Consider the following 27,318-nt stretch of genomic DNA (forward strand, 5'->3'; position numbering starts at 1 on the left):
CCATACCACCTTTGTGAAAAAGATGATTTTTGGCTTACTTTGCTCAAATGACAATTTTCACTTAGTTAATAGTATTTTTGAGAGGGGAAGGGAACTGCAGTCGCCCCCTCCCCCCCCCCGACCATTTTTGAGACCAGATCAAAGGTTTTGAGTTTTGCATTTTTCATGTACCTTTTAACTACCTCAAAAAAAAGTGAATGCAATAGCAGATATAATGGACTTGCATGGTGAGTAATATATTAGACGAGGATGCTCTTTGACACCGAGATTATGGTGTCATCCTCCGAATATAATTCAGAGTTTGAAATTACTTTCAGTGACTTCTCAATTTAAATTTTAATCTAAAACTCAGTTCACAAACTGTCACACCACAAAATAGCAGCCTTCTAAACTGCGAGTTTTGTTCGTCTTACTGTAGTAAAATATGTGCTCAGTGCTTTAAAATACATTGGCAGTTTCTTCTCAAATTGTAAATGTCACATTACTAAACTCCTATTGCTTGTGAAACAGCTATGTAATCACTTTTTAATATGGTTCTGAAGTTAGGGAAGTAAACTTACTTACAAAATGTCCTTAACTTGTCACGGATAGTTTTATTTACAACCGTTCTAGACAACAGAATGAAATCATTAATGGCTGAAGAGGAAAGAATTTTTTGAATTAGAGCAGTGTGTGCATTAAAAAAAAAAATTAGTGAATTAGTGGAAAATATGCTCAATTATATTTTATTGGCACATAAAATAGCAATCGTACCACCAAAGTGTTCATGCTTATTATTGCACATTAACACAGAAAAATCCTTATATACCATCTTTTTCCTCAAATTTGTTTGGAAACCCTTTTGGTTATAGTTTCATAATATTACTATCTTCAAGAATTATACTCTTCTAAAATTAAAAAAATAATTTTCAAACTCCATTATGTGATGAGGGCTTAACTAAAGACTGTCCCATTAAGCTCATCTGTTTTCACTGTACATGCTTTCAGCAATATGTACAAATTGCACATGGGATACTTTTTATAGAGGGAGTATTGTCTTTTTTAATGCAGTTTACGATGGCGATACCTGCCAGCTTTTTCTTTTGCTGCATTGGCACAGGCATTGTGCTTATTTTGTTGTAAGTGATTCCAGTATTTGATCAGTTCACTAGGCTGGAACTGATGGGAGGTAATTAGGTGGCTATATTTACAGCTGGAATAAGAAACTCGCCAGTGATTGAAGACGAACTCATTGGGTGGGGGCATAGGGTCAATTCGCAACTTGGCAAGACAGATGCCCACATATACATCCTCTAAGTGCAAGCGTCTGATGCTCAAAGAGACTTTAAATACCTTTTCTGCCAAATCTCCAGAAAAAACATAACCAGTTCCTGAGCAGAATACAGGGTAACGCTCACTTGGATACAGATCAGGTGGCATATACCACTTGCTATCCTTGTTCCTATTAGGTGCATACCCTCTCATTAGGTAACCTGTAAAATACTTGTGCCTTGGAGGCAGTTCTGGCTTCAGAAGCTTATGTATTAAATATTCAGTATTGACAAACATATCACTGTCCGTTTTCATAACATAGGGAACATTTGGACAGTAGGTGGCAACCCAGTTCATCCCCATAAGAGTTTTAATGGTTAAGTTATAATAAGTGTCTAAATATTCTTGTTGAATAACGTCATGGTATTGTCTGCTTTCCTCCAGTATGGCACGTTGGAGGTATCCATTTAGTTTAATGCTTAAGCCCAGCAAAAAAATTCGAACAATTTGGATACCCGGTGCCAAGCTTTCATTTCCCCACGTTTGCCGAATAGCTTGTCTAGCTTCCACTTGGCCTGGTTCTGCAGCTATGAGTAGTATTAGAAAAGGACTCTTCTCCTGGCATTTTTTGGGCTCATTTATTATATACTTAAAATGATATGAAGTTGGATGTCCCGTACCTTTCTCATTGTAAATACTTCCATTGGCACTAAGTGTATTCTCTAAACCAGTTACTCCTTGTGGTGACAGGTCAGTGTTGTTGGAATTAGTGACTGTCTGAGGCCTCAGAGTCTGAGGGACTGTATCCTTCCAAATGTTCCTCAGAGAACTGTGGTTTGTCTCGCTTTTTGTAGACCTAAATCCTCGAATAGTGTAAGCCACAGGATTTTCTTTGAATCCAGCCTTGCCTGGCAGCCAGTCATGATGATTAAAGAACAGAAACATAGCAAAAAGAAACACGAGAGAAAGCAGACCAATAAGATGGGTGCGAAACAGAGACCTTTTGGTATTCCACGTCATTTTTGCAAAACAGCAGTGTCGTCTTCTCCACTGAAGCATGTTGTACGTATCCAACAATGAGATGTGAGATAATGGTTGAACAAAATGCTTTTTCCTTTCTTTCTGAATCCACTGCTATTTTTTGGTTTTCATCTTCTGTTGTATTCACGTTGAGTAATTCTCTGCAAAAGGGTCACTCTGCTGCATAGGTGAAAAAATAACAATCTTTTACACTTCACCTTAAGATCAGGTTTTTATAATCTAAAGTTACAGTGAGAAATAAGAAACAAATAAAATTTGAATTTTAATGATAAAATATTAGTCCCAGTGTAATTATCTAAACAGAAAGTTGAATTCCACACTAAAAAGCAAACTTAATTTTTTAGGTTAAAATATACTTGATGCATTAGCATTTGGGAAAAGTATAGCGCTTGATTAAATTACAAAAAACTTTGCTTTATATGGGTAGCGTATCCTAGATACTAATGATTTGTCTTTTCCTTCCCACTGTGCAATAAAAGGTAGCTTGTTCAACTCTGGACAAGAAAGTCTGAAGCTGACTTAAATCAGCTCTATGTATAGTGAATGTAAAACTGTTCTACAGTTCTTGAGAAAGGCCAGATGAAAAGGCCTTGATACCAGATGGGAAGGTTTATTGGCATTAATTAAAATGGATTTGACATGTAGTGGGTAGTATGGCTCACAGTCAGAGGCCCTTTTTGTAAAATGGTCATGTTTGGGTAGTGGGACAGACGGTGCAAGGTTGATTATAGCAGAGTTCTGTTAGTCAAAGTACACTGCTTGGCATGTTTCCATTGGCCCCTACTGTGTTCAGAAACTCAGTGAGAAGTTGCATCTGTCAAATTAATTTTCGGGGTCCAGTAACCTCATTGCATGATAAACGATAAATGCATTTGTTCGTCTTTGACTCACCTTTTAACCTTTTGTTCCACAAGGAGGGGTTGAAGAGAACATTTTCCTTGCCTGAATCCTCTGTGGTTAATTTTAAAATTAAATATTTAATTTACTATAGTCACGGAGAGTTCAGTTGTGTGTACAAAGTAAAATTACACAGTAATCTCAATTTTTATAGTAAATCACAGATTATTAATACTTTCATTGTTTTTAAAGTAACTAACTTTTATGCTTCTGTTACAATGTTACAGTTAAAACAAAATTACACTAGCAGCTGCAACTATAGAAAATTTGCTAACTTAGGTTTACAGCATCACTTCCCATCGCCTCATAAATTTATTTTAGATTCAAGAGCAGAGTCAATATGGCAGCTTCATGATGTTGCATATTAAAAGCTGATCACATCATCTCATAAATGAGCCTTTCATTGCACAGTACAAATTTGTTCGTGATTTTCAATTTGCTCTAATTTATTTCTAGACTCTAGGGTTTTGAGTTGGAAAAAAAAGAAGCCTATCTTGTTGGAGTCCCATGGAAAACACTTCCTTTATGTAAATGAGTAATTTTATTTAATTACTTCGCTATCTTCCAAAGCCAATATTTGCATTAATTCTTCATTTTAAAAAAGGTAGTGACATGTTACATGGATAATTACAAGATTTAAACTGTAAAGATGTAATTTGAAAGGTTGGCACAGAGATAATTTATTAAATCATACTATGGTTAGAGATTAAAAATCTTTACTTACTCCCACAAACACGTGTGTGTGTGTGTGTATATATATATAGCCAGTGCCCGAAACATGCAGAAAAAATAAAAATGATTCTAAAATCTTTATGTAGAATTTTTTAAAAAGTGGCCATATGTCAAACTAAATTTAAAGTGGAAAAAATGAATATATCTTTATGCAGAGGAAAGCTCATTCAGAATATTTGGATACAGTGCTGGAAGTATTATCTTACTGAATGAAAGCTATAGTTTGTCTATCTTATTAACCTCCACTAGGAGGAGCAAGTAAGTGGGGATTTTAACCATGATTTTTAACAATGTAAATGTATCTGAAAAGGCCGTACAGTTCCAAAATTCTGCTTCTGAAACAGTAAAATATTTGCTCAGTGATATATTCAACTCTTCTATATGAACATTTTCTACTATTGTATGCAGTGCCTAAACCCACTGAGTTGAAATAGTTTTGTCTGAAGTTGAAATTTAGTGGCTCATGTCATTTACCTGATACTGAGCTCCCTCTAAAACTATTTTAGAATGTACACAATGCATATCTCTAACATGGAGGTTAAAGTTGTAAGTGATAAAAATATTTAATTTGAGAACTAACATGAAATTGTCTGTGTAGGAGGAAATAAATCCCTCAGGATTTAATTTTGAGCTGATCTGCCTATTCATGAACTTGGGGGGTGGTGGGGGTGTGTGTGTGAGAGAGAGAGAGAGAAATATATGACGCTGACAGTGCATTTTATGTGAAAAATCAGTGGTTTCAGTTTTGAAAAATTTTACATGAAAGCAAATACAACAGTCTTACTTCAAATGTCTGTTCAGCCAACATCTCTCAGTTCAATGAATATTTAATGTCCGCTTCTGAGGGCAGGGATATATTTGGTAAAACATTGTCACTCCATTACATATGTATGTAGGCTCTTATAGATTTCAGAAAGGTAAAATACAGAATTTCTTGAAAAGCTGAATGAAGGATAGCAACTGCAGTTCAGTTTAACTTTGTAGACACACTGAATAACTCCACTACTACAACTTCCTCTTATTAAATGCAAAAGATTTCAGTGAATTTTACTTTGGTAGCTGTAACTATGAAATAATATTTCAATGTTTAATTGATGTAACTTTTTTCTGTGCAGCCATTTTTAGTTAGAGGAACTTGAAAGTACTGAAGACTATTTCATGTACAACAAACTTCTGAAAACTTGTTTTGAATTAATTTTCACAAGAAAATATAGGAATAGAGGATTTTAAAAGCTGAAGCTTATTTAGAGTCTGCATGCTTATGTGGTCTGTTTAAATTTCTTAATATGCTAAGCCTATCCTCAACTCAAAACTTCAAAAAAATGAGGTGATTTCTTCAAATGTTTCTTGATGGTCATGGATGTTCATAAAATCGTATATTCAAAAATTGTATAATATTTCTTGTATTTAAAAATGTCTTCTCTAGGCTTGTGGAAATGTTTACTGGAAGACTAAATTAAAACTTGATGTCTTCGTTATGTCATTTGTAATTGTAGTTCAAAACATTTTAAAATGCGTGAAGGAAATTAAGAATTTTATCTCTAAGTATAGTAATAATTGTCCTTTTTTGGAGAAGAAAAAGTGACAGATTGTATTACCTAATAAAATTTGTCTAATGTTTAACAGACTGTGAGAAGTTGGCAGTGTACATTATGAAAAGCATTAATGGATTTGTTTCCTGCCACTTGACTGTTTTATTAGGTAGAGTATTATCAAACACTTGTTCAGTCAGTAATATTAAGCTGTATTTTTTAAAAAGCTTAGAATGAACACATCCTGTGTTACTGATAAGTGGGACTAAACCTACCTAGAGAGTCGAATAGTCACCTTGTCCGTTGAATGCTATAGTATGCAGCTGTGCATTTTAAGGATATTATTTATAAAAGCTCTATTTGTTTCTCAACACTTGAATGTGCAGTGATTGATGTATTGTGAATAGACCAAGTTCAACTGTAGAATGCCTCTTGAATGTTTTATTTTTGGTCTTTGCCCTGCTTGTGTTTCAGCTCCTATTTCCAGTAGTGCTCAATAATTATGGCTCTGCAGATTGAAGCTTTAGTTTCAGCTCTGCATTTATACATCCTGGATTTTCATATTTTGATTAGCTCTGTGGGTAAACCCTTAATTAGAGGGAAAAGTTGTGAAGGCAGCCTGAGAATTGGTGTACTGGTGGTAAATAGCAGCAGGGTTTAAGCACTTTATGCAGGGCCTAATATCTGTGTTGACATATTAACTGCATTAATCCTTTTCACAAAATGGACTATGCTCAAACTGATGTTTCTTTTCTGCTTGTTAAAATCCAATAATTTTAAATAATGAAATTCACAAAATTAACCATCACTCATTGGCACATTTGCTGCGGTTACTTTTTTTTTTTCAGTGAATCTTTTACAAAATTAATGTTTTGGACAGATTTAATACACGAGTTGTGTTTTGTTTTTTCAAGGTGCCACTCAGTTTTCAAGTTACATCATCTTGCTGTATCTTTTGTTAAATTAGACATGCAGACTTTGTCTACAGTTGCATTAGTTTTATCATATGTTAGAATTACCTGGGACAAAGTAAGCACTTCTATAGAACACTCTTTAATCATTTATCATGTTTTATTGATAGATTTTGCAGATAAGGATGTTCACTCTGTAGCTCTATAAGATTGTTATAGATTCAGGTCTTTTATTTTTATTTCAGATATTCCTGAGATTCCTGTTCGTTTTTTATCAATAAAGTATTTTAAGGTTACCGAGCTAAACAATAGGTAAACTGATTTTCAATCATTTCTATCATGGTGCCTTTTTTTATAGTCAGAGTTAAACAATTAATGTGTTACATATGAAGCAGATAACTTATAACGATGGCATGATGTAAATTACATGCTCACCATCTTGAGTGATACCAGTATATTAAGGTTTCCTTTGGGGATCTCAGTGGAGCCTGATACTACTTGTAAATGTGGTGGTTAATTGTACTTCTGGTAGATTAAATCGTGTCCATTCTTTTGCATGCTTTTTTAGTCCTAATTTAGGCATGCTGATAATATTTAATCTGATGTTTTGTTTGTGTTTAAGAGCACTATATAGAAAATTCAAAAAGGATTGAAGGTACTACTTAACTAATGTAATTTGACTGCATGGTCTGTTTTGACGGTTCAGGGCTCTCAGCGTGTGTCACACACAGCCATTTTACCAGGGCTTTAAGATTACTTCAGATAAGGATTAAATCTGACCTAGTTTGAGAGGATGGTTAACTGATTTTTTTTTTTAAAACGAGGTTTTTAAGTTTAATTTCTCAAATACAGTAACCATAGATAGCTACATTATCCCCATAATCCCTCTTCCCTACCCTTAACCCTCAGTTGACTGTGAGAAACATATTTAACTAAGAAGTAAAGCAGTAGTGACATTTGTTCTCTGTTGTGTGGGTGCTGGGGGGGAGGAATTGCTGGAATTCTTTTTCCACTGTTCATGGAAATGTTATCTCTGGGAACTATAGGCTGGCAGTGATCTATACCTATAGGATGCAAAGGTAATAGACAATTGAATGAATATCTCACACATGCTTTAGACATACCTTCCTTGGTTAGGACATTTATGTTGAGAGGATTATTGCCACTGAAAATAGTTTTGGCACGCATCACTTCAGCAAAAAAGATGCTATCGAACATGCGCACATCCCCCAAACGTCTGCTTCCTGCGATTGCTTTTCACGGTATCCAGTTTGTCCATCTGTCTGCTCGTTGCTGTGTTACCTTCTTTGCTTATAAGTGTCCATTTCTTGGGGTCTTTTGTTCATCTTTCAAACAAAAGAATAGTAGCTCTTGCTTGTGTTCCGAGGAGGGTTGTCTGCTCCTGACAATTGATGCATTGAAGCTTTTACATCTGGCATTTCCCTTGTCGGACAATGCAGTGCTGTATTCTCTTCTCAGTATCCATATTTCTAGCGATAATGTTAAGCAGCAAGTGCTAGAGTGTAGTGGTTCAGTTGCATTCAATAATGGGATTTATCTCTTCCGTCCATCCGTCCTTCCTTCCTCCTTTGTTGCTAGGCAGTAACTGAAAAGGTTTTGAGAATTTTATCTAAGGGTTTTGGTTTATAAAATCCATTCCATAGTTCTTCAGCTGCTGCACAGGCAGGCAGCAGTTTAAATGTGGGCTTTGACAGATGCTGTCTTCTGACAGAGCAGAATTTAACGTCATTGCTTGGTTGACTCCCACGTGATTGTTTGCATTCATTTTGACTAAATCCTAAGGCAGCCAGAAAGCTTACAGGTTTTTACTTCTGTTTGATAAATGATACATATTCAGTACAAGTGTAGTGCTGAGTGAATAATATGAAAATGGGATGATTATTAAATGAATGATTCAGTTTGTTTTTCAAATTGTACTGCCTTATCTTTAGTGCCATAACTTACAATTCTCTAATGTTTTTTTTGTTAGACATTACATTTTCTTATTCTGGGTATACTTCTGCAGAGGATAAAAGCTATAAGCTTTTAAATATGTTAGCTTTGGTTAACCCCTTCACTGCTCTGTGAACATGCCTGGTTATTCTGTGTAAAATAGGACATATGTCCTACTATATTATAATAAAATAAAAATAGAATGCCCCCACCTTTATTCCCTACACCCATGACTGCTCATGTGGAAACTCCTCTTCATGATCTTAATTTAGTCAAAGCAGTTGGCAGCAGCTAATCTACAAATACCAAGGCATTCAGCCGTTAGTGGTTTCCTTCATTGGTAGAAGTCACAAAGTTCAGCATTGAAGAAATAGGAAAGTTGAATGATTGTAAGAGACCCTGATATTTTTATAATTTTTTTTCTTCTTTTGAAATGTCTAAGCTATATAATTTGCCTTGATATTCTTGCATTAATACAACTTGCATTAAATTTTATTTTCTCTCATTTCAACAACCAGGTCCTTTTATGGCTGTATCATAGTAAAGTATCATAGTAAATTATGTGATGTATGCAGTAGATGCAGAACTGCAAAAACTCCAAAGATTTTACTCAATTATGGGGAACACAATTGTACTGAAGAATGAATATTTGAGCATTTATCCATCTCGTCCTTTGAAAACGGTCCACTGATTTTTCATTTCTGAAACTCTTCTAATGGGACTAGCCATTGACTAAGATTGAGAATTTCTTCATTGGACTACCATATTATATGCTACCTCTGACTTGTGTAGTGCACTGGGCAAGTACCTGCTGTAATGGAAATTAAATAACAATTGATGCTTCCCCAGGTGCAGTCAATGTGGTTTACTGTTCCAGCTGCATGTTCTGATAACTTCCAAAAACGATTTAATCAGAGATATACCTTTTTTACCAAAATATCAATGTATAGAAGTCCAACATGTTAATTAGGATGATCTTTTTTCAGTCTATATTTCCAATCCTAATTACAATTTGTGTAAACCTGTTACCCTCTTTGAGGTACTATACAGTAACTCCTCGCTTAACATTGTTGTTATTTTCCTGAAAAATGCTACTTTAAGCGAAACGATGTTAAGAGAATCCAATTTCCCCATAAGAATCAATGTAAATGGGGGAGGGAGGGGTTAAGTTCCAGGAAACTTTTTTTTTTCACCAGACAAGACTACACACACACAATAAGTTTTAAACAATTTAATACTGTGCACAACAATGATGATTGTGAAGCTTGGTTGAGGTGGTGGAGTAAGAGGGTGGGATATTTCCCAGAGAAAGCCTTACTGCTAAATGATGAACTAGCACTCAGCTGAGCCCTCAAGGGTCAACATGTTGTTAATGTAGCCTCACACTCTACAAGGCAACAGGAATGGAGGGAGGAGAGACAGCATGGCAGAGAGAGACAGAGAACACACGTTGTGTGTGTCGCGCGCGTTGCCCCTTCAAGTATGCTGACCCCACTCTAAGTATACTGCCTTTTAAAGTAGATCGGCAAGTTGAGACAGCAGCTAGTGCTAGGAAGCTCCCTCCGTCTTGAGCCCTGTTGTCCCCTCCTCCCCCGCTCTGTGAACACGGGGTACATGAGTATGGGGAGCGGGACACTCTGACAATACCCTTCTTCTTCTCTTCTCCCCCTCCCCCTGCACAGCAAGCAGGAGGCTCCCGGGAGCAGCTCCACGGCAGAGGGGGTCTGGACAGCTGAACTGCCTGGCACTTGATAGCCTGCTGGGCGGCTGCTGCACAGGGAACTTAGTGGGGCTGATGGGGGAGCTGCCGGTCCACCCTGGTTCCAAGCCCCCACCAGCTTGCTGCAACAGGCTGCTCTTTCTGCAAGCAGTGGACAAAGCAGGCAGCTGCCAAACAACATTATAAGGGAGCATTGCGCAACTTTAAACGAGTATGTTCTCTAATTGATCAGCAATGTAGCAATGAAACAACGTTAACCGGGACAAAGTTAAGTGAGGAGTTACTGTATATTGGTAAAGACTTGTATCTGCTTTGGTCTAAAATAGTGATTTTAAAAAAACAAAAGGGTGAGTAATTGTAGGCAGTAACTATACTGCCCAAAGTGCACTATAAATAATTAAGAATCAGTATTGAGAAAAGTGTGTATTCCTCCTGCCTGTCTACTGACGTGTCTGTTTAAACTTTGGGACATATACAACTCATCCTCCCCTTCTTCCAAAACTTAAATATATTAAGGCTTGGTCTACACTACCACCTTACATCAGTTTAACTATTACTTAGGGGAGTGAAAATCCACTCCCTGGTGTAATGCAGCTATACCAACCTAACCCCTAGTGTAGAAAGCTGGTCGACGTAGCTACCTCCTCTCTGAGGTGGATTAACTACATCTTTTCTGTCGGTGTAGGTACAGTAGAACCTCATTTATGAGCACCTTGGTAGTGGAGAGTGTTCGTAACTCTGAAATGTTCGTTACTCTGAACAAAACATTATGGTTGTTCTTTAAATTGAATATTAATACAGCTTTGAAATTTTACTATGCAGAAGAAGAATGCTACTTGCCGTGTCTATTTTATTTTTTTAGTAGTTTAACACAGTACTGTACAGTATTTACTCTCTTTTGTCTCTGCTGCTGCCTGATTGCATACTTCTGGTTCCAATGAGGTGTGTGGTTGACTGGTCAGTTCGTAACTCTGTGTTTGTAACTCTGAGGTTCTAATGTAGCATCTTCACTAAGTACTGCAGCAGCACCACTGCGGTGCTGTAAGTGTAGTCAAGCTCATAGTTTGTATATGTGTAGTAACAGATTACACCAAATATGACCGGTTGAAAGCCAACCTGCTGTTTTCTGAAGTATTTCCTGGAAAATCAAAAAATTCATGTAGTTAATTTAGTGATAGTGATTTACATAGGCAATGCTTTTGAATATCCACCTGAAGGCTGCTGATTTTTTTTTTTTTTTTTTTTTTTGAATTTGCTGATGTTAAACTGCATGCTTGGAAGAAATGGACTTATCTGAAGTGGAGGAGCAAGTGTAGGATAGCTCACTAAAATCCATTTACCGTTTTTATTTATTTTCATTTGTTGTTTTGGGGCATGGCAAAACAATCTATGAAAGGCTATATATTCCAATATGTGCCTAAGTGCTATAATGCACGATGATCCCAGTATTTGTCTGTAAATGCTTTATTAAGATATATACAAAAATTATAAGAAGTCCACTTATGAAGGCTAAATTTTTATTTTGTTTTTGGTTAGTGACCACTTAATGGTTATGGGTGGCATATTGCTTATGGGTGAGAACTTGACATGCATCAGGCTTGTCATCCCAAGGGGGGTCTTTGACATGCTTCAAACCAAATACACTGCTTCAGGTAGAATAAACAAACAAATTTATTTGCTACAAAAGAGAGATTTTCAGTGATTAGAAGTCAAAGCACAAGTCGGATTTGGTCAAATGAAAAGAATGCTCTTTGCTTTTAAAGCTGATCTTCACATTTTCAGTGCCCTTACAAACTTAGATGCTTCTCACCACAGGCTGCCTGGTTGCCTTTCAGTCAGGCTCTCGCCTTTGATCAGTGTTTCAGTCGCTTGGTGGTGGTGTCTGTCGATCAGGGATCGGCAGTCTTTGGCCTGCGGCCTGCTGGTGTGTGGGCAAAACAGAGCCCACTTAACTTTGGAGTGAATATGGCGTCTCTGGCCTAGGTGTACTGTCAGAAATGTTTGTGCATCTTTATTGAAAAGTTTGAAATGTTTCTGTCAAACAAAAAAAAATATGGGCACATTTTCGAACTTGTGGCTTTATGGCCATCAATGTTACTTCGCTCATATTCCTGGCTACCCATCTGAACATTTAACTTGCAGTATACTTCTGCTTCTTAATTTTGACTGCTTTACTTTGCATGCTGCTGCATAGCACAGCATAATTTAGAATCATTTTGTATACTTTGTTTTTACTTCTGTTAAATTATGTTTTGGGTTAAAACACTTCTGTCATGCAATTAAATACTGATAGCTGTTAAAACATAATAAAATGGCAGGCTGTGCAAGTCTGTATGTGGAAGGTATGGAATAGACAGCTTTGAGGATGGAATAGTTTAGCTTCTAAATCCAGGTATATGTGGCTGAAAAGGCTGAAGTTGCTCTGCAGAGCTGTATGTGCGATGATTGTATTCCAAAATGTATATGTTGTAGAGTTTTCAGCATATTACAATGAACAATTTAAATATAGCAAGTGGCATAGTTTTCAAGTTGATTGTTTTGGCCTTAGTTGAATCTTATGAATAATTCAGTCCCTAGATCTATAGACATTGTTTTTCCCGTTCTGGTACTTATTTACTTACACAGGTGTAACTGTTTTTCAGAAATATATTTATTTAATTCTCTTTAGTTCTAATTAAGTTAGAGACGATTCTGTATCTTAAACTCTCTGCATATAAACATTTATTCATATACTAATTCTTGTTTTAAATAAAGAAATTATCCAGTTTGTAGTGTAGCCAGTGTTGCAGTGTTTTACTTGTGGTTTATTTTATGCTCAGAACACAGGTGCATAATTTAGTGTCACAAGCATTTTCTTAAATGAATGAAAAACTGAAATCTAGAAATGACCACAAGTGTCAGTGTTGTCTTCCTTATTTTCCTTCTCAGACTTTCACTGTTGCTTAATTGCTTCACATACATTATAATTGCTTACAATTTTTTCTAAAAGCAATTTGGACTTTTGCCTTTCCAAGTTTAACCATAGCTAATCTACAGATTTTAATGTTTACGTTACTTTGTGAGTTTCTTACATGGCTAATAGAAATATAGCAATAATACTAGAGGAATTAAAACTATGATGTTGAGCACAGATCAGCAGGTGCTTTTGGCATTTCGGCCATGTTGGCTTTTTTTCCCCCTCCATTCTTAATCAGTTATCACAGCTGTGCACTCTCTTTCTATACTTGATGTTAAATGATACCAAGGCAAACCTTAAGAAACCTGCCAGAGAAACACAAACAGAAAAGGCCTTCTTTTTTTAAGGTCAGAAAATATACTGCTTATATTTCTCCAGGTGTCTTGCTAAATTATCCCAGCCCCTTTGTCATGTAAATCATTAAAAACAATCAAAGCAGTTCAAAGGAATGGTTCATAGTTGTGTAGATTGGCTTGTGTAGAGCAATTGAATTTGTAAAATACCAAACAGCGGTTGGATCGGTACTTTACTTTACCACAGGATGCATACAAAAAAACCTTAAAATTTTGAGTTTGGAAGAAAATAATAAAATTAGAGCAGTGGTTCTCAAACTTCATTGCACCGTGACAATGGTGACAACAAAAATTACTATATGACCCCAAGAGGCAGGACTATAGCCAGAGCCCCACTGATGGGGGGGGGGGGGGAGGAGAAGCCTGAGCCCCAATCACCTCGAGGTGGGGTGGGGGAAGCCAAAGCCTGAGCAGCAAAACACATGCTGGCCTGCATACTTCTCTGTTTTGCTCTTGTGTTATAAGTAAATGGAACATACAGAGCTACTCTTGGGTCTCCCTGAATAATCCATTGCTTTTTCTCCCTCTTTATCTCATCTCCCTTTTTCCTCTACTCTTTAAATTTTCACTACTTTCCCTTTGAGCCTTGTATCTAAGGGTACGTCTACACTTAAAATGCTACAGGTGCACTGCTGTAGCATCTCCGTATAGACACCGGCTACGCTGACAGAAGGAGTTCTCTCGTCAGCATAGGTAATCCATCTCCTTGAGATACGCTTGCTAGGTCAACAGAAGAATTCATCCATTGACCTAGCAGTGGCTTCACTGGGGATTAGTTTGATATAACTACATCTCTTGGGGGGGCGGGGGGATTTTTCACACTGCGGAGAAACATAGGTATATGGTTTCTAGAGTAGACCATGCCTCATTCTTGCCAGTGTTAAATGAGTGTTTAAAGCACACTTTCAGTAGGGAATGAGTAGCATAGTTTCATTTGCATTGTGGCTTGTGTAGCACTTCCCTGCTGCACTGATATATTAGGAAGTAGTGCTTCCTGCTTGTCACGATGGCTGCTTGTGTTTTGGATTCAGCACAGCAGGGGAGAGAAGGCTAACCTGCAGCAGTACTGAACATTTTCAAACAGTTAAAAAATAGAAAATTGTGAAATTAAACTCATTCCCCAAGGTAACAACTTCTATGCTACATCGGTTTGTATTACTTGATAAAGTAGGAAGAGGGAAAACCTGGTAAATAAAATGGAACACAAGACTGGAACTTAGGTGGCTTTTGATCACTAATGATATTAAGCATGGTAACACCATCACCATGAAATGTATACTGTGTGAATGTCTAGATCTTGCAGTGAAGATTTTTTTCAAGAGAAGTTGCATTTTTTTTATTAAAAAGCAAAGCAATAATTGAATGAGCAGAGGTGCACGTTTTAACCACTTGCTGGTACAATATTGCCATCTCAAGCATTCAAAAATCATGATTCAAGCCCTCCAAGATCATGATTTGGATTCTTTTTATTTACTTTGTTTTTTTCCCATTCTTTTGACCACCTAAGGTTCACGTTCTAAACGTTTTTTGTTTTTTTCTCCATGATCATGAGTGCTACACATTTCCCTTTTTATGAAACCTAGGATTCTTCCCGAGTTACATGACTCCAGGAACTGAGTCTTGGAAACACCAAACATTGTGAAACTTGTAAAATTGTAAGATTTGGCAACATTGCATATACCATCCTTCAGAGCCCTTTAAAATATACCCTGGCTGGAATAGCTTTGATAATCTTTTGTGAAAGTACAAACTCCCCAAAATTTTGCACCTTGTTGATTAAAATCAGCTCATGGATTTTTCCAATTTCATGTTGTGACAGGTTCCCCCCGGGGTGCCACCTGGAACTGGGGTACCACTAAGCTCTCTTGAACCACCAGCCTGTGCTCCCTTTTACACTGTACTGCTGTGACAAGTTGCAACGCCCTCCAGCCTGCACTTTCTCCAGCATTCACACAGAAAGGCACACACCCACCTGCAGTTACACTCAGACTCTCTAACCACCAGCTTCCCGACCTAGGACCCTAGAGTAGCACCATCCTGCCCTGGTCAAATCTGGCCAGTAGATGGGTTTAATACCCCTTCTGCCTCTCCCCCAATGTGAAGAGGACAATGCACACTTGTGGTAACAAAGCAGAGATTTTCCCCAGGCACTCCAGTCAAAGCTCACTGGTTTAAATTAAAACAAAAACAAGTTTATTAACTGCAGAAGATAGATTTTAAGTGATTATAAATAATAACAAACAGATCAAAGCAAATTACCTAGCAGATAAAAAATGCAAGCTAAGCTTAATATAGTAAATAGATTGGATATGAATAGCAGACTCTCACCGTAACTGATGGTACAGGCAGACTTGTAGATTCTTAAGGCACAAGCTACACTTGCTTTGCAGCTTGGAATCCCCAGGTGTTTCATATACAGGGTAGAAATCCCTTTAGCCTGGGTCCAGCACTTCCCCCCAGATCAATCTTTGTTCCTCACGTGTTTCTTGTGTGGGGAGAGAAGAACCGCAGATGATGTCACTCCCTGTCTTATGTAGATTTAGCATATGGCGGCATCCCTTTGTTTCAAAACTTGGTGCCCAGATCAGTTTTTAAAAAATACGGACATCGCAAGATGGAGTCTAGCATCATGTGGCCTGGTCACATAGCTTTGTAGCGTCAAAGCAGCCATTACTTACAGGATCTCTGTAGCCTTCTCAGGAAGGCTCACGAGGTGGGGGATAAGCTTCTCCTAAGGCCTCTTGATTTCCTAATGGCCCGTTGCACTGAACAGGCCCTTCCCCACCCTCTATCTGGTCTAGTGGGTGTTACCCAGATGCTATAATCATATCACTGAAGAACATAGGGTGCAATGACTTTTTTTTGTTTGTTTTTTGTTTTGACGCACATAATGGAGTACATAATTCCCAGCATATCTGACTCCTGGTGTGGTAGGTGTAAGACTATTGAATACATCTTTAGGTTTTGGTTTACTTTTGTTATCCTAAGGATTTAATTTTTCTCCATAATTCACCGTTTAGAAGTCAAAGCCACCAATGAAGTAATGTACTACATCTGCCTCCCAGCTCCTCATGAATTAACTTCATCTTGATTTTATGTATGTAAATTCTCATTGAGATCAGTTTGCACTTAGGTGGATAGGATCACTGTCGCAAGCCAGTCAGTTGACCAGTCAGATAATGTCAATTAACCATGTGTTGACCTATGGTAAAATATTGTCAGATATTCCAGCAAGAATGCCCTGATGTAGGTGACAGTCTTTGTTTTTTGATTGCATAATGGTGCCATCTGTTAGCAGGCCTATTTAAATATCTTGATCGCTCACTTTACTACATGCTAATGCCACCTGTTGGGGGAAAAAGGTGAACTAATTGCAAGTTGAGCATCTTAATTGCTCTGAAAGATTCCAGCCAAACATTTTGTGTGTAAGTAATATATTTGTGTATGAGCCCATCAGTGTACATGATGGTTTAGAAAGTACATTAAAGAAATTGACACCCTTTAAGAGCTTAGTTTCAGATGACCTGACAACAATCATTAAACCTCTTCCCCCCAACTCCAAGAGCAAAGATATACAGCCATTAAGCTTCTCCCTTAAACAAAAGTCATCACAGCTATTAACCCCCCCACACACCACCACCACCCTCAACAAAGCAAACAACCCATATTAAATACTCCTGTAAATAAACCCCCATTGCTCGCCTTTACCAAAAATCTCCTTCATGACCTTCCTTCCTCCATACACATTTATCCCCAGCCAAACCTTGCTGCGAACATGAAAAGTTAAATGGCAATGAAGGTGTGACATTAAATGTCGGTAAAGCCCCCTCCTTCTTGGTGCTGCTGAGTCCATTGTGTTTGCTGCAGGATGGAGGGACTGCATGCCCTCTCCCTTTCCATGTAATCTGGGATTCTGGGGCAGCATGCCTGAAGCTTTTGATTGGCTGGATTCTTCTGGAAGAGCAGCAGTTAAAAATAGAACTGAATGCTGCTGGTTTACTGAAATAAAAGAGAAACTTCATAATCTAGAGAGCATTCCAGAAGTAGTGAAACACACAGTACAGTGCATAAATTATGCAGTCAGTGGAAGCCAATATCCTTTGTTTGGATTTTTTTACTAGACCTGAATATGAGGAAATTAGTTCTGTTCTTCTGTGTGTGTGATGTGTAGTTAGAATGGACAAACATTTTTTGAATTCTTGTAATGTATTCAGATATTGTCAAAGATAGACTACTGCAGTCAAACAGCAAGAAAGGGAAAACTGGTCTGCACAAAAGTTTTCTTCTGTGCATCTCCCTTCTGCTTCATCTTCATGTTTCGTGATGATGCTGTCAGTCTTTTGATGAAGAGAGTGATATGGGCTAATAAGAGTTTTGCTACTCTAGCTGCTTCAGCATTAAAATTTCTTACTCCTGGAAGGTCCTCAGATGTTCATCAAATGGGTATTAAAAGGTTTTTGGATAGAGTGTGCCAATGACCGAAAAAACTAACTTGACACCACACATTTGCTAGATATACTTCTGCCAGCAATAAGCCATTTCATATAGTTGAAAATCCTTATATGCTTGATGTTTTTTTCCCATAAGTTGTTCCAATTTACTAACTACCAAGAAAGAAATGGCCTACAGTAAGTCTTCTGATTGGTGAAGTGGATGATGTGAAAGAGAGTTGGTGTTCTTATTGTGCAAGCTCCTCACATGTGTCTAGTGTCTGATTAATGGAGCAATATTCCCAGTGAGGGTGTCATAAACTTCAAGATGTGGGCGTACCATGAATTTATACAGAGGCAATATATTTTCTCTTATTCTCTATCCATTTCTTAATGATTCCCAACATGGTTAGCTTTTTTGACTGCTGCTGCATATTGAGTGGATGTTTTAGGAGAACTATCCACAATGACTCCAAGATCTTTCTTGAGTGGTAACAGCTAATCTCGACCCCATCGTTTCATATGTATAGTTGGGATTCTGTTTTCCCATGTGCATTACTTTGCATTTATCAACATTGAATTTCACCTGCCATTTTGTTGTCCAGTCACCCAGTTTTGAGAGATCCTTTTGTAGCTCTTCACAGTCTCCCTGGGTCTTAGAAAACATCTGCAAATTTTGCCACCTCACTGTTTATCCCTTTTTCCAGATCATTTATGCATATGTTGAATAGGACTAGTCCCAGTACAGACCTCTGGGGACACCACTAGTTAACTCTCTCCATTCTGAAAACTGACCATTTATTCCTACTCTGTTTCCTATCTTTTATTTTCATTGTGACCAACGATGTGGCTAATATGAGCTGTGTTTAGGCTTTAATGATAAATGAATATGCACAACTAAGGTGTTGTGTGCCCATACAATGCAGCTTTTCATTGGAAATGTAGCAGGTCTGACAGCTTCCTCTTGACATGTGTCAAAAGTGAAAATTATTGTCAAGTTTTTTCAATACAAGTACCAGTAGCCATTTTTTTGAGTGTCATTCAGTACAGCACTCAATTTCATCTGCACTGAGTAAGCCTTGTCATACTTTCCATTAACTGTCTCAAAGATCTTCAAATATGGCTCTTGAGTCAGCTGCAGTTGAAGAGCTGGCTGTGTATTGCCCCAGAGTAATCAGCTTTAACATTCTTAGGACGATTTCTTTTGGATTCTTGAACTTAGTCCATTCAGAATATGCAATATGATAGTTCTGTGTTGTCTGATGCCAAGAACAAGTTGCTTGATGCTAAAATAGGTATTTGTGAGATTACAGAATTCCATCCACTTACAAAAACTGAAGAGAAAAATATAATAGGTAAAACAGCATGGATAAAATAAAATGATCACTCCCCTCCCACAAATAATACAGCCTACGTTCTTGATTCACTCTTCCATGACCAAGACCTTTTTGATGATGAATTGGATTCAGCTTGTGACCTCACAGTGGCTGTTGCCATTTTAAAGGCTGTACAAATGAACAACCAGTTCTGTCGAAGGGAGCAAATTATAAAGCAGAAAGCAGCCTCTTCAGTTGTAACATTGTGTGGAGTACAATCCCCGCAGTTGAATGAAAACAGCTTATCCATTAAAAGAACGCAGTTAGATTGAAGACCTCCATTGCTGGGACTCTGGTGACCATGTATTACAATTTAAGATTAGAGAAGGAAAACCATATTCATCAAAGAGGAAGGAGGTGATACTGATGAATTTGATAACATCAAAGATGAAGATGATAAAAGAAGATGGGTTAAGTTCTACTGTCTACCTAGCATAAGTGCCTTTAAAATGTTTTTCTACTTGCTATGTCTTTTTTTGTATCTTTTTTTTGTGTAATATTTCATCTTGAAAAACGTGACATTTAAATGCTAGTCTAACATTGCCTAAATGGTGGTAATTATTTTCTTCTTCTAGAACTTCATTTCATTGTTTTACATTTTTTTGAGTTGAAATAACCCAGCTAAGTAACTTGTGTTTTGGTTGTTTTTTTTCTTTTTTTTTTTTTTTTGCAATTAGGCATAAGTGTCTGTCTAAGGGTATGTCTACGCTACGGAATAAGGTCGAATTTATAGAAGTCGTTTTTTTAGAAACCGGTTTTATATATTCGAGTGTGTGTGTCCCCACAGAAAATGCTCTAAGTGCATTAACTCGGCGGAGTGCTTCCACAGTACCGAGGCTAGAGTTGACTTCCGGAGCATTGCACTGTGGATAGCTATCCCACAGTTCCCGCAGTCTCCGCTGCCCATTGGAATTCTGGGTTGAGATCCTAATGCCTGATGGGGCTAAAACATTGTCGCGGGTGGTTCTGGGTACATATCGTCAGGCCCCCGTTCCCTCCCTCCCTCTGTGAAAGCAAGGGCAGAGAATCATTTCGCACCTTTTTTCCTGAGTTACCTGTGCAGACGCCATAACACGGCAAGCATGGAGCCCGCTCAGGTAACCGTCACCGTATGTCTCCTGGGTGCTGGCAGACGCGATACGGCTTTGCTACACAGTAGCAGCAACCCATTGCCTTGTGGTAGCAGATGGTGCAGTACGACTGGTAGCCGTCCTCGTCGTGTCCGAGGTGCTCCTGGCCACGTCGGCTGGGAGCGCCTGGGCAGACATGGGCGCAGGGACTAAATTTGGAGTGACTTGACCAGGTCATTCTCTTTAGTCCTGCAGTCAGTCCTATTGAACCGTCTTATGGTGAGCAGGCAGGCGATACGGATTGCTAGCAGTCGTACTGTACCATCTTCTGCCGGGCAGACAAGAGATGAGGATTGCTAGCAGTCGTACTGTACCATCTTCTGCCGAGCAGCCATGAGATGTGGATGGCATGCAGTCCTTCTGCACCGTCTGCTGCGAGCCAAAGATGTAAAAGATAGATGGAGTGGATCAAAACAAGAAATAGACCAGATTTGTTTTGTACTCATTTGCCTCCTCCCCTGTCTAGGGGACTCATTCCTCTGGGTCACACTGCAGTCACTCACAGAGAAGGTGCAGCGAGGTAAATCTAGCCATGTATCAATCAGAGGCCAGGCTAACCTCCTCGTTCCAATAAGAACAATAACGTAGGTGCACCATTTCTAATTATTGGAACCCTCCGTGAAGTCCTGCCTGAAATACTCCTTGATGTAAAGACATCCCCTTTGTTGATTTTAGCTCCCTGAAGCCAACCCTGTAAGCCGTGTCGTCAGTCGCCCCTCCCTCCATCAGAGCAACGGCAGACAATCGTTCTGCACCTTTTTTCTGTGCGGACGCCATACCAAGGCAAGCATGGAGGCCGCTCAGCTCACTTTGGCAATTAGGAGCACATTAAACACCACACGCATTATCCAGCAGTATATGCAGCACCAGAACCTGGCAAAGCGATACCGGGCGAGGAGGCGACGTCAGCGCGGTCACGTGAGTGATCAGGACATGGACACAGATTTCTCTGAAAGCCTGGGCCCTGCCAATGCATGCATCATGGTGCTAATGGGGCAGGTTCATGCTGTGGAACGCCGATTCTGGGCTTGGGAAACCAGCACAGACTGGTGGGACCGCATAGTGTTGCAGGTCTGGGACGATTCCCAGTGGCTGCAAAACTTTCGCATGCGTAAGGGCACTTTCATGGAACTTTGTGACTTGCTTTCCCCTGCCCTGAGGCGCATGAATACCAAGATGAGAGCAGCCCTCACAGTTGAGAAGCGAGTGGCGATAGCCCTGTGGAAGCTTGCAACGCCAGACAGCTACCGGTCAGTTGGGAATCAATTTGGAGTGGGCAAATCTACTGTGGGGGCTGCTGTGATGCAAGTAGCCCACGCAATCAAAGATCTGCTGATATCAAGGGTAGTGACCCTGGGAAATGTGCAGGTCATAGTGGATGGCTTTGCTGCAATGGGATTCCCTAACTGTGGTGGGGCCATAGACGGAACCCATATCCCTATCTTGGCACCGGAGCACCAAGCCACCGAGTACATAAACCGCAAGGGGTACTTTTCGATAGTGCTGCAAGCTCTGGTGGATCACAAGGGGCGTTTCACCAACATCAACGTGGGATGGCCGGGAAAGGTACATGATGATCGCATCTTCAGGAACTCTGGTCTGTTTCAAAAGCTGCAGGAAGGGACTTTATTCCCAGACCAGAAAATAACTGTTGGGGATGTTGAAATGCCTATATGTATCCTTGGGGACCCAGCCTACCCCTTAATGCCATGGCTCATGAAGCCGTACACAGGCAGCCTGGACAGTAGTCAGGAGCTGTTCAACTACAGGCTGAGCAAGTGCAGAATGGTGGTAGAATGTGCATTTGGACGTTTAAAGGCGCGCTGGCGCAGTTTACAGACTCGCTTAGACCTCAGCAAAACCAATATTCCCACTGTTATTACTTCTAGCTGTGTGCTCCACAATATCTGTGAGAGTAAGGGGGAGACGTTTATGGCGGGGTGGGAGGTTGAGGCAAATTGAGTAGCTGCTGGTTACGCGCAGCCAGACACCAGGGTGGTTAGAAGAGCACAGGAGGGCGCGGTACGCATCAGAGAAGCTTTGAAAACCAGTTTCATGACTGGCCAGGCTACGGTGTGAAAGTTCTGTTTGTTTCTCCTTGATGAAACCCCCTGCCCCTTGGTTCACTCTACTTCCCTGTAAGCTAACCACCCGCCCCTCCTCCCTTCAATCACGGCTTGCAGAGGCAATAAAGTCATTGTTGCTTCACATTCATGCATTCTTTATTCATTCATCACACAAATAGGGGGATGACTACCAAGGTAGCCCAGGAGGGGTGGTGGAGGAGGGAAGGAAAATGCCACACAGCACTTTAAAAGTTTACAACTTTAAAATTTATTGAATGACAGCCTTCTTTTTTTTGGGCAATCCTCTGTGGTGGGGTGGCTGGTTGGCCGGAGGCCCCCCCACCGCGTTCTTGGGCGTCTGGGTGTGGAGGCTATGGAACTTGGGGAGGAGGGTGGTTGGTTACAGAGGGGCTGCAGTGGCAGTCTGTGCTCCAGCTGCCTTTGCTGCAGCTCAACCATACACTGGACCATACTGGTTTTGGTCCTCCAGCAGCCTCAGCATTGAATCCTGCCTCCTCTCATCACGCTGCCGCCACATTTGAGCTTCAGCCCTGTCTTCAGCCCGCCACTTACTCTCTTCAGCCCGCCACTTGCTCTCTTCAGCCCGCCACCTCTCCTCCTGGTTATTTTGTGCTTTCCTGCACTCTGACATTATTTGCCTCCACACATTCGTTTGTGCTCTGTCAGTGTGGGAGGACAGCATGAGCTCGGAGAACATTTCATCGCGAGTGCGTTTTTTTTTTTTTCTTTCTAAGCTTCACTAGCCTCTGGGAAGGAGAAGATCCTGTGATCATTGAAACACATGCAGCTGGTGGAGGAAAAAAAGGGACAGCAGTATTTAAAAAGACACATTTTATAAAACAGTGGCTACACTCTTTCAGGGTAAACCTTGCTGTTAACATTACATACATAGCACATGTGCTTTCGTTACAAGGTCGCATTTTGCCTCCCCCCACCGCGTGGCTACCCCCTCAACCCTCCCCCCTGCCTGTGGCTAACAGCGGGGAACATTTCTGTTTAGCCACAGGCAAACAGCCCAGCAGGAATGGGCTCCTCTGAGTGTCTCCTGAAGAAAAGCACTCTGTTTCAACCAGGTGACCATGAATTATATCTCACTCTCCTGAGGATAACATAGAGAGATAAAGAACGGATGTTGTTTGAATGCCAGCAAACATACACTGCAATGCTTTCTTCTACAATGATTCCCGAGTATGTGTTACTGGCCTGGAGTGGTAAAGTGTCCTACCATGAAGGATGCAATAAGGCTGCCCTCCCCAGAAACCTTTTGCAAAGGCTTTGGGAGTACATCCAGGAGAACCGCGAATGCCGGGGCAAAGTAATCCTTTCACATGCTTGCTTTTAAACCATGTATAGTATTTTAAAAGGTACACTCACCAGAGGTCCCTTCTCCGCCTGCTGGGTCAGGAGGCAGCCTTGGGTGGGTTCGGGGGGTACTGGCTCCAGGTCCAGGGTGAGAAACAGTTCCTGGCTGTCGGGAAAATCGGTTTCTTGGCTTGCTTGCTGTGACCTATCTACAACCTCATCATCATCATCATCTTCTTCGTCTCCAAAACCTGCTTCTGTATTGCCTCCATCTCCATTGAAGGAGTCAAACAACACGGCTGGGGTAGTGGTGGCTGAACCCCCTAAAATGGCATGCAGCTCATAATAGAAGCGGCATGTTTGGGGCTCTGACCCGGAGCGGCCGTTCGCCTCTCTGGTTTTCTGGTAGGCTTGCCTCAGCTCCTTCAGTTTCACGCGGCACTGCTTCGGGTCCCTGTTATGGCCTCTGTCCTTCATGCCCTGGGAGATTTTGACAAAGGTTTTGGCATTTCAAAAACTGGAACGGAGTTCTGATAGCACGGATTCCTCTCCCCAAACAGCGATCAGATCCCGTACCTCCCGTTCGGTCCATGCTGGATCTCTTTTGCAATTCTGGGACTCTATCATGGTCACCTCTGCTGATGAGCTCTGCATGGTCATCTGCAGCTTGCCACGCTGGCCAAACAGGAAATGAGATTCAAAAGTTCGCGGTTCTTTTCCTGTCTACCTGGCCAGTGCATCTGAGTTGAGTGCTGTCCAGAGCAGTCACAATGGAGCACTCTGGGATAGCTCCCGGAGGCCAATACCGTCGAATTGTGTCCACAGTACCCCAAATTTGAGCCGGCAAGGCCGATTTAAGCGCTAATCCACTTGTCAGTGGTGGAGTAAGGAAATCGATTTTAAGAGCCCTTTAAGTGGAAATAAAGGGCTTCATCGTGTGGACGGGTGCAGGTTTACATCGATTTAATGCTGCTAAATTCGACCTAAAGTCCTAGTGTAGACCAGGGCTAAGGCTAAGCCTTTTGGAGACCACAAAGTATTACTCTTTTGTTGTTGTTGTTACTGTTCTAATATGTGAGAGCTTTAAAATATTTGATCATTTTTCACATTTGACCAACATGTAGCTGGTCAATTGACCATTTATATTTGGACCATTTATATTTCGAGAAATGGCCAACCCTAAATTAGGAAGAGAATATTCATTAAAAATAGGGAAAGTTTGAATCCTTTCCTCTAAGTTGAGCAATCTTCCTATATCAGTTTCCCTTTTTTGTATATAAAGTAATTTGCCATAAAAGGATAACTTACTGAAAGCAGAGTAAACCTCAGGTATGGCTCCCTTATGTCCAGTCTTTCCTAAAAGATGAGATTCAGTTTCACTAATGGATTTGTGTTTAATTTATATACACAAGGATGCATGCATAATGTCTACTAGATACATGTAAAACTTTGAGAACCCACTAATGATTGAAGATAGATGATTAATTTTTTAAAATTCCCCTTGAATTCTGCTTAATATAAGATATAAACCTCTGCAAATCTTTTGGATCCATAATGTTCATTAGAGTAAATGATAAAGCATAATCTGAGGAGTCAGCCTTTCAAAAAATTCTCAAGTCTGTAAGGCTAAGGAGTCTGAAGGCAGAAGGAGTGTTGGGCTACACACAACAGGTTTTGTTTGTTTTAATTTGGTCTTTTGGGAGGCTTTATAACTAAGCATCCAAGTGTACTTTTCATTGTTACTTTGTTGTCTTATGCTAGATGGTTTACATATTTTGCAAGGTGTAAAAGCCTGGCAATAGAATTTAATTTTGGAAGAGGCAGGCCTCTCAGTTTTTTGGCGGTCCCATATTACCGACTGTTTCCTCCCCAAATGAAAGTTTTTATTAGATTAGTAAGCTTTTTTAAAGTATCAGTCAATTAATGGGAATCATGATATTGAGAGAGTGGAATGAAGCAAGGATGACTTGCTGATAATAATTATTACATCTGTTCTGCTTAGCCAGCTGATAGTAAGGACTTTCCATTCTTATAGGTCTTTTTACTTTTTCAGGAAAGGGAATATAATTAGAGTAAAATAATCTTGAGGTTATAGATCCCTAAATCTTTACAGGGTACTTTTTCTGTGGGAAAAGGGCAAATTTCTTGCCATTTCACCCTCTTTTTATAATTGGGCCCACCCAGCAGATATCTGTGTTGGTATGGTATGCTATCATCATCCCATACCTTTGTTACTTGCAGTCCATTAGCATATCCACATACTCACCACACTCCCCATCAGTGCCCAGACCAAGCCGGGGAAGCTAGTGATCAAACCAGCGTACCAAATTTGGTGATGAATCCTGGTCACGCGCCACCTGAGGCATGTTGTATAGTAAGAAGAAGCAGCGGATGTCTGCCCTGTCCGTCTAAGTTTTAAAGGGATAAATGGGACCATTAAAAGCTTATTTTTTCTGGATTTTTATACATTATTTTAAACTGTGATTTAAGTGTTTTTGTTAGGGTTTGAAATAAATAAATCTCTTGACCCAATCAAATACATTCTCTTAGAGTCTTAAGAGAGCGTTGACTATAGTTGTGCCTTTGTTCAAACCAAGTAAAGCACATTTATGGTCCTCTTATCATTGTGGAGCAGATAATGCTATCAGATAAATTTAACCTACTCTGCATAGAGCAGCTTTGTTATAGGGAGTTATCTAGTACTTAGGACAACATTCACAAACGTGTCTAGCTTCTCCAAATATCAACCAATCTTCCCTAATTGGGTGTTGTAATGATTTTGGTTTCACACGTTTCCCCAAGGAGATATTCATACTTTGCAACCAAATTAAAAATGTGATTTCCCTCCCCATCCACTCCCCTCCCCCAACTTTTTTAGTACTGTTTAGACCCATCAGATCTCAGTGCACTGACACTATTCAACAAATAAAACTTTACCTTTAGTGGTCTAGTCTTCAAGATAGACTTCATCTCTGTAGTAAAGGTATCTTTTCTTTTGACTGATGGTAAAGTATATTTTAGACTTTTAAATTCAGAACCATAACCCAGATTATTAGTTGTTCTGTTTTTGTGGCCATCCATGTACATATATACAATCCTAAATCTTGAATGTTTAGGAATAAAGAATAAAAGTAGTATGACATTGGGGCCTGCATTCTTATTTTTAAATTAACCAAAACCTGTATTTTAGCAAGAGCAGAGGAATAAATAAATGTATGTTTTTTGTAGAGGATATTACTAGGTTTTCTAGCTGCATGTAGACCTAATTTGCTGTCCCTTACTAAGGAACATGGTCAAAAGAGAATGCTGACTTATTTTTTAAAACAAAAGTATATCAAAACAAAGTGAAGTAAGGATAACAGTGGACAAGTTCCTGGAGATTCTAATAGGTTTTGTGTGTGCTGTGGACAGAGCTCCAGGAAGCCACGTGTTGGTTGTTCTCAATAAAATCCATTTTGGCACTGAAAATATTACTCTTTGGGAAAATATTATTGCCTGCCTGCCTCCAAATTTTCTTTCACTTCTTTAGCAGCCACCATCTAACAGCTCAAAGTTATCAGGACAGATGTCCTAGGAATGAAATTCTAAAGGAGAGATTCTGCTATTTCATTCCCTTCAGGTTTATTGTAAAATCCAAGGGGGTGTTA

At 39.6% G+C, this 27,318-nt stretch overlaps 2 protein-coding genes across 2 annotated transcripts in view; one reads left to right on the plus strand and one right to left on the minus strand.

The window, feature by feature from the left end:
* CDC73 (cell division cycle 73) overlaps positions 1 to 27,318 on the plus strand; it is a 177,637-nt gene that overhangs the window by 83,942 nt on the left and 66,377 nt on the right. The gene's annotated exons all lie outside the window — the stretch shown is intronic.
* B3GALT2 (beta-1,3-galactosyltransferase 2) lies at positions 825 to 7,835 on the minus strand. Its single transcript, XM_077824403.1, has 2 exons — positions 7,489 to 7,835; positions 825 to 2,451 (listed from the first exon to the last, which is right to left on the minus strand). The coding sequence occupies exon 2, from the start codon at positions 2,308 to 2,310 to the stop codon at positions 1,042 to 1,044; it is 1,269 nt and encodes a 422-aa protein (XP_077680529.1). The 5' UTR covers positions 2,311 to 2,451; positions 7,489 to 7,835; the 3' UTR covers positions 825 to 1,041.

The sequence above is a fragment of the Eretmochelys imbricata genome, chromosome 8 (genome assembly GCF_965152235.1).
Source record: "Eretmochelys imbricata isolate rEreImb1 chromosome 8, rEreImb1.hap1, whole genome shotgun sequence".
Classification (NCBI taxonomy): Eukaryota; Metazoa; Chordata; order Testudines; family Cheloniidae; genus Eretmochelys; species Eretmochelys imbricata.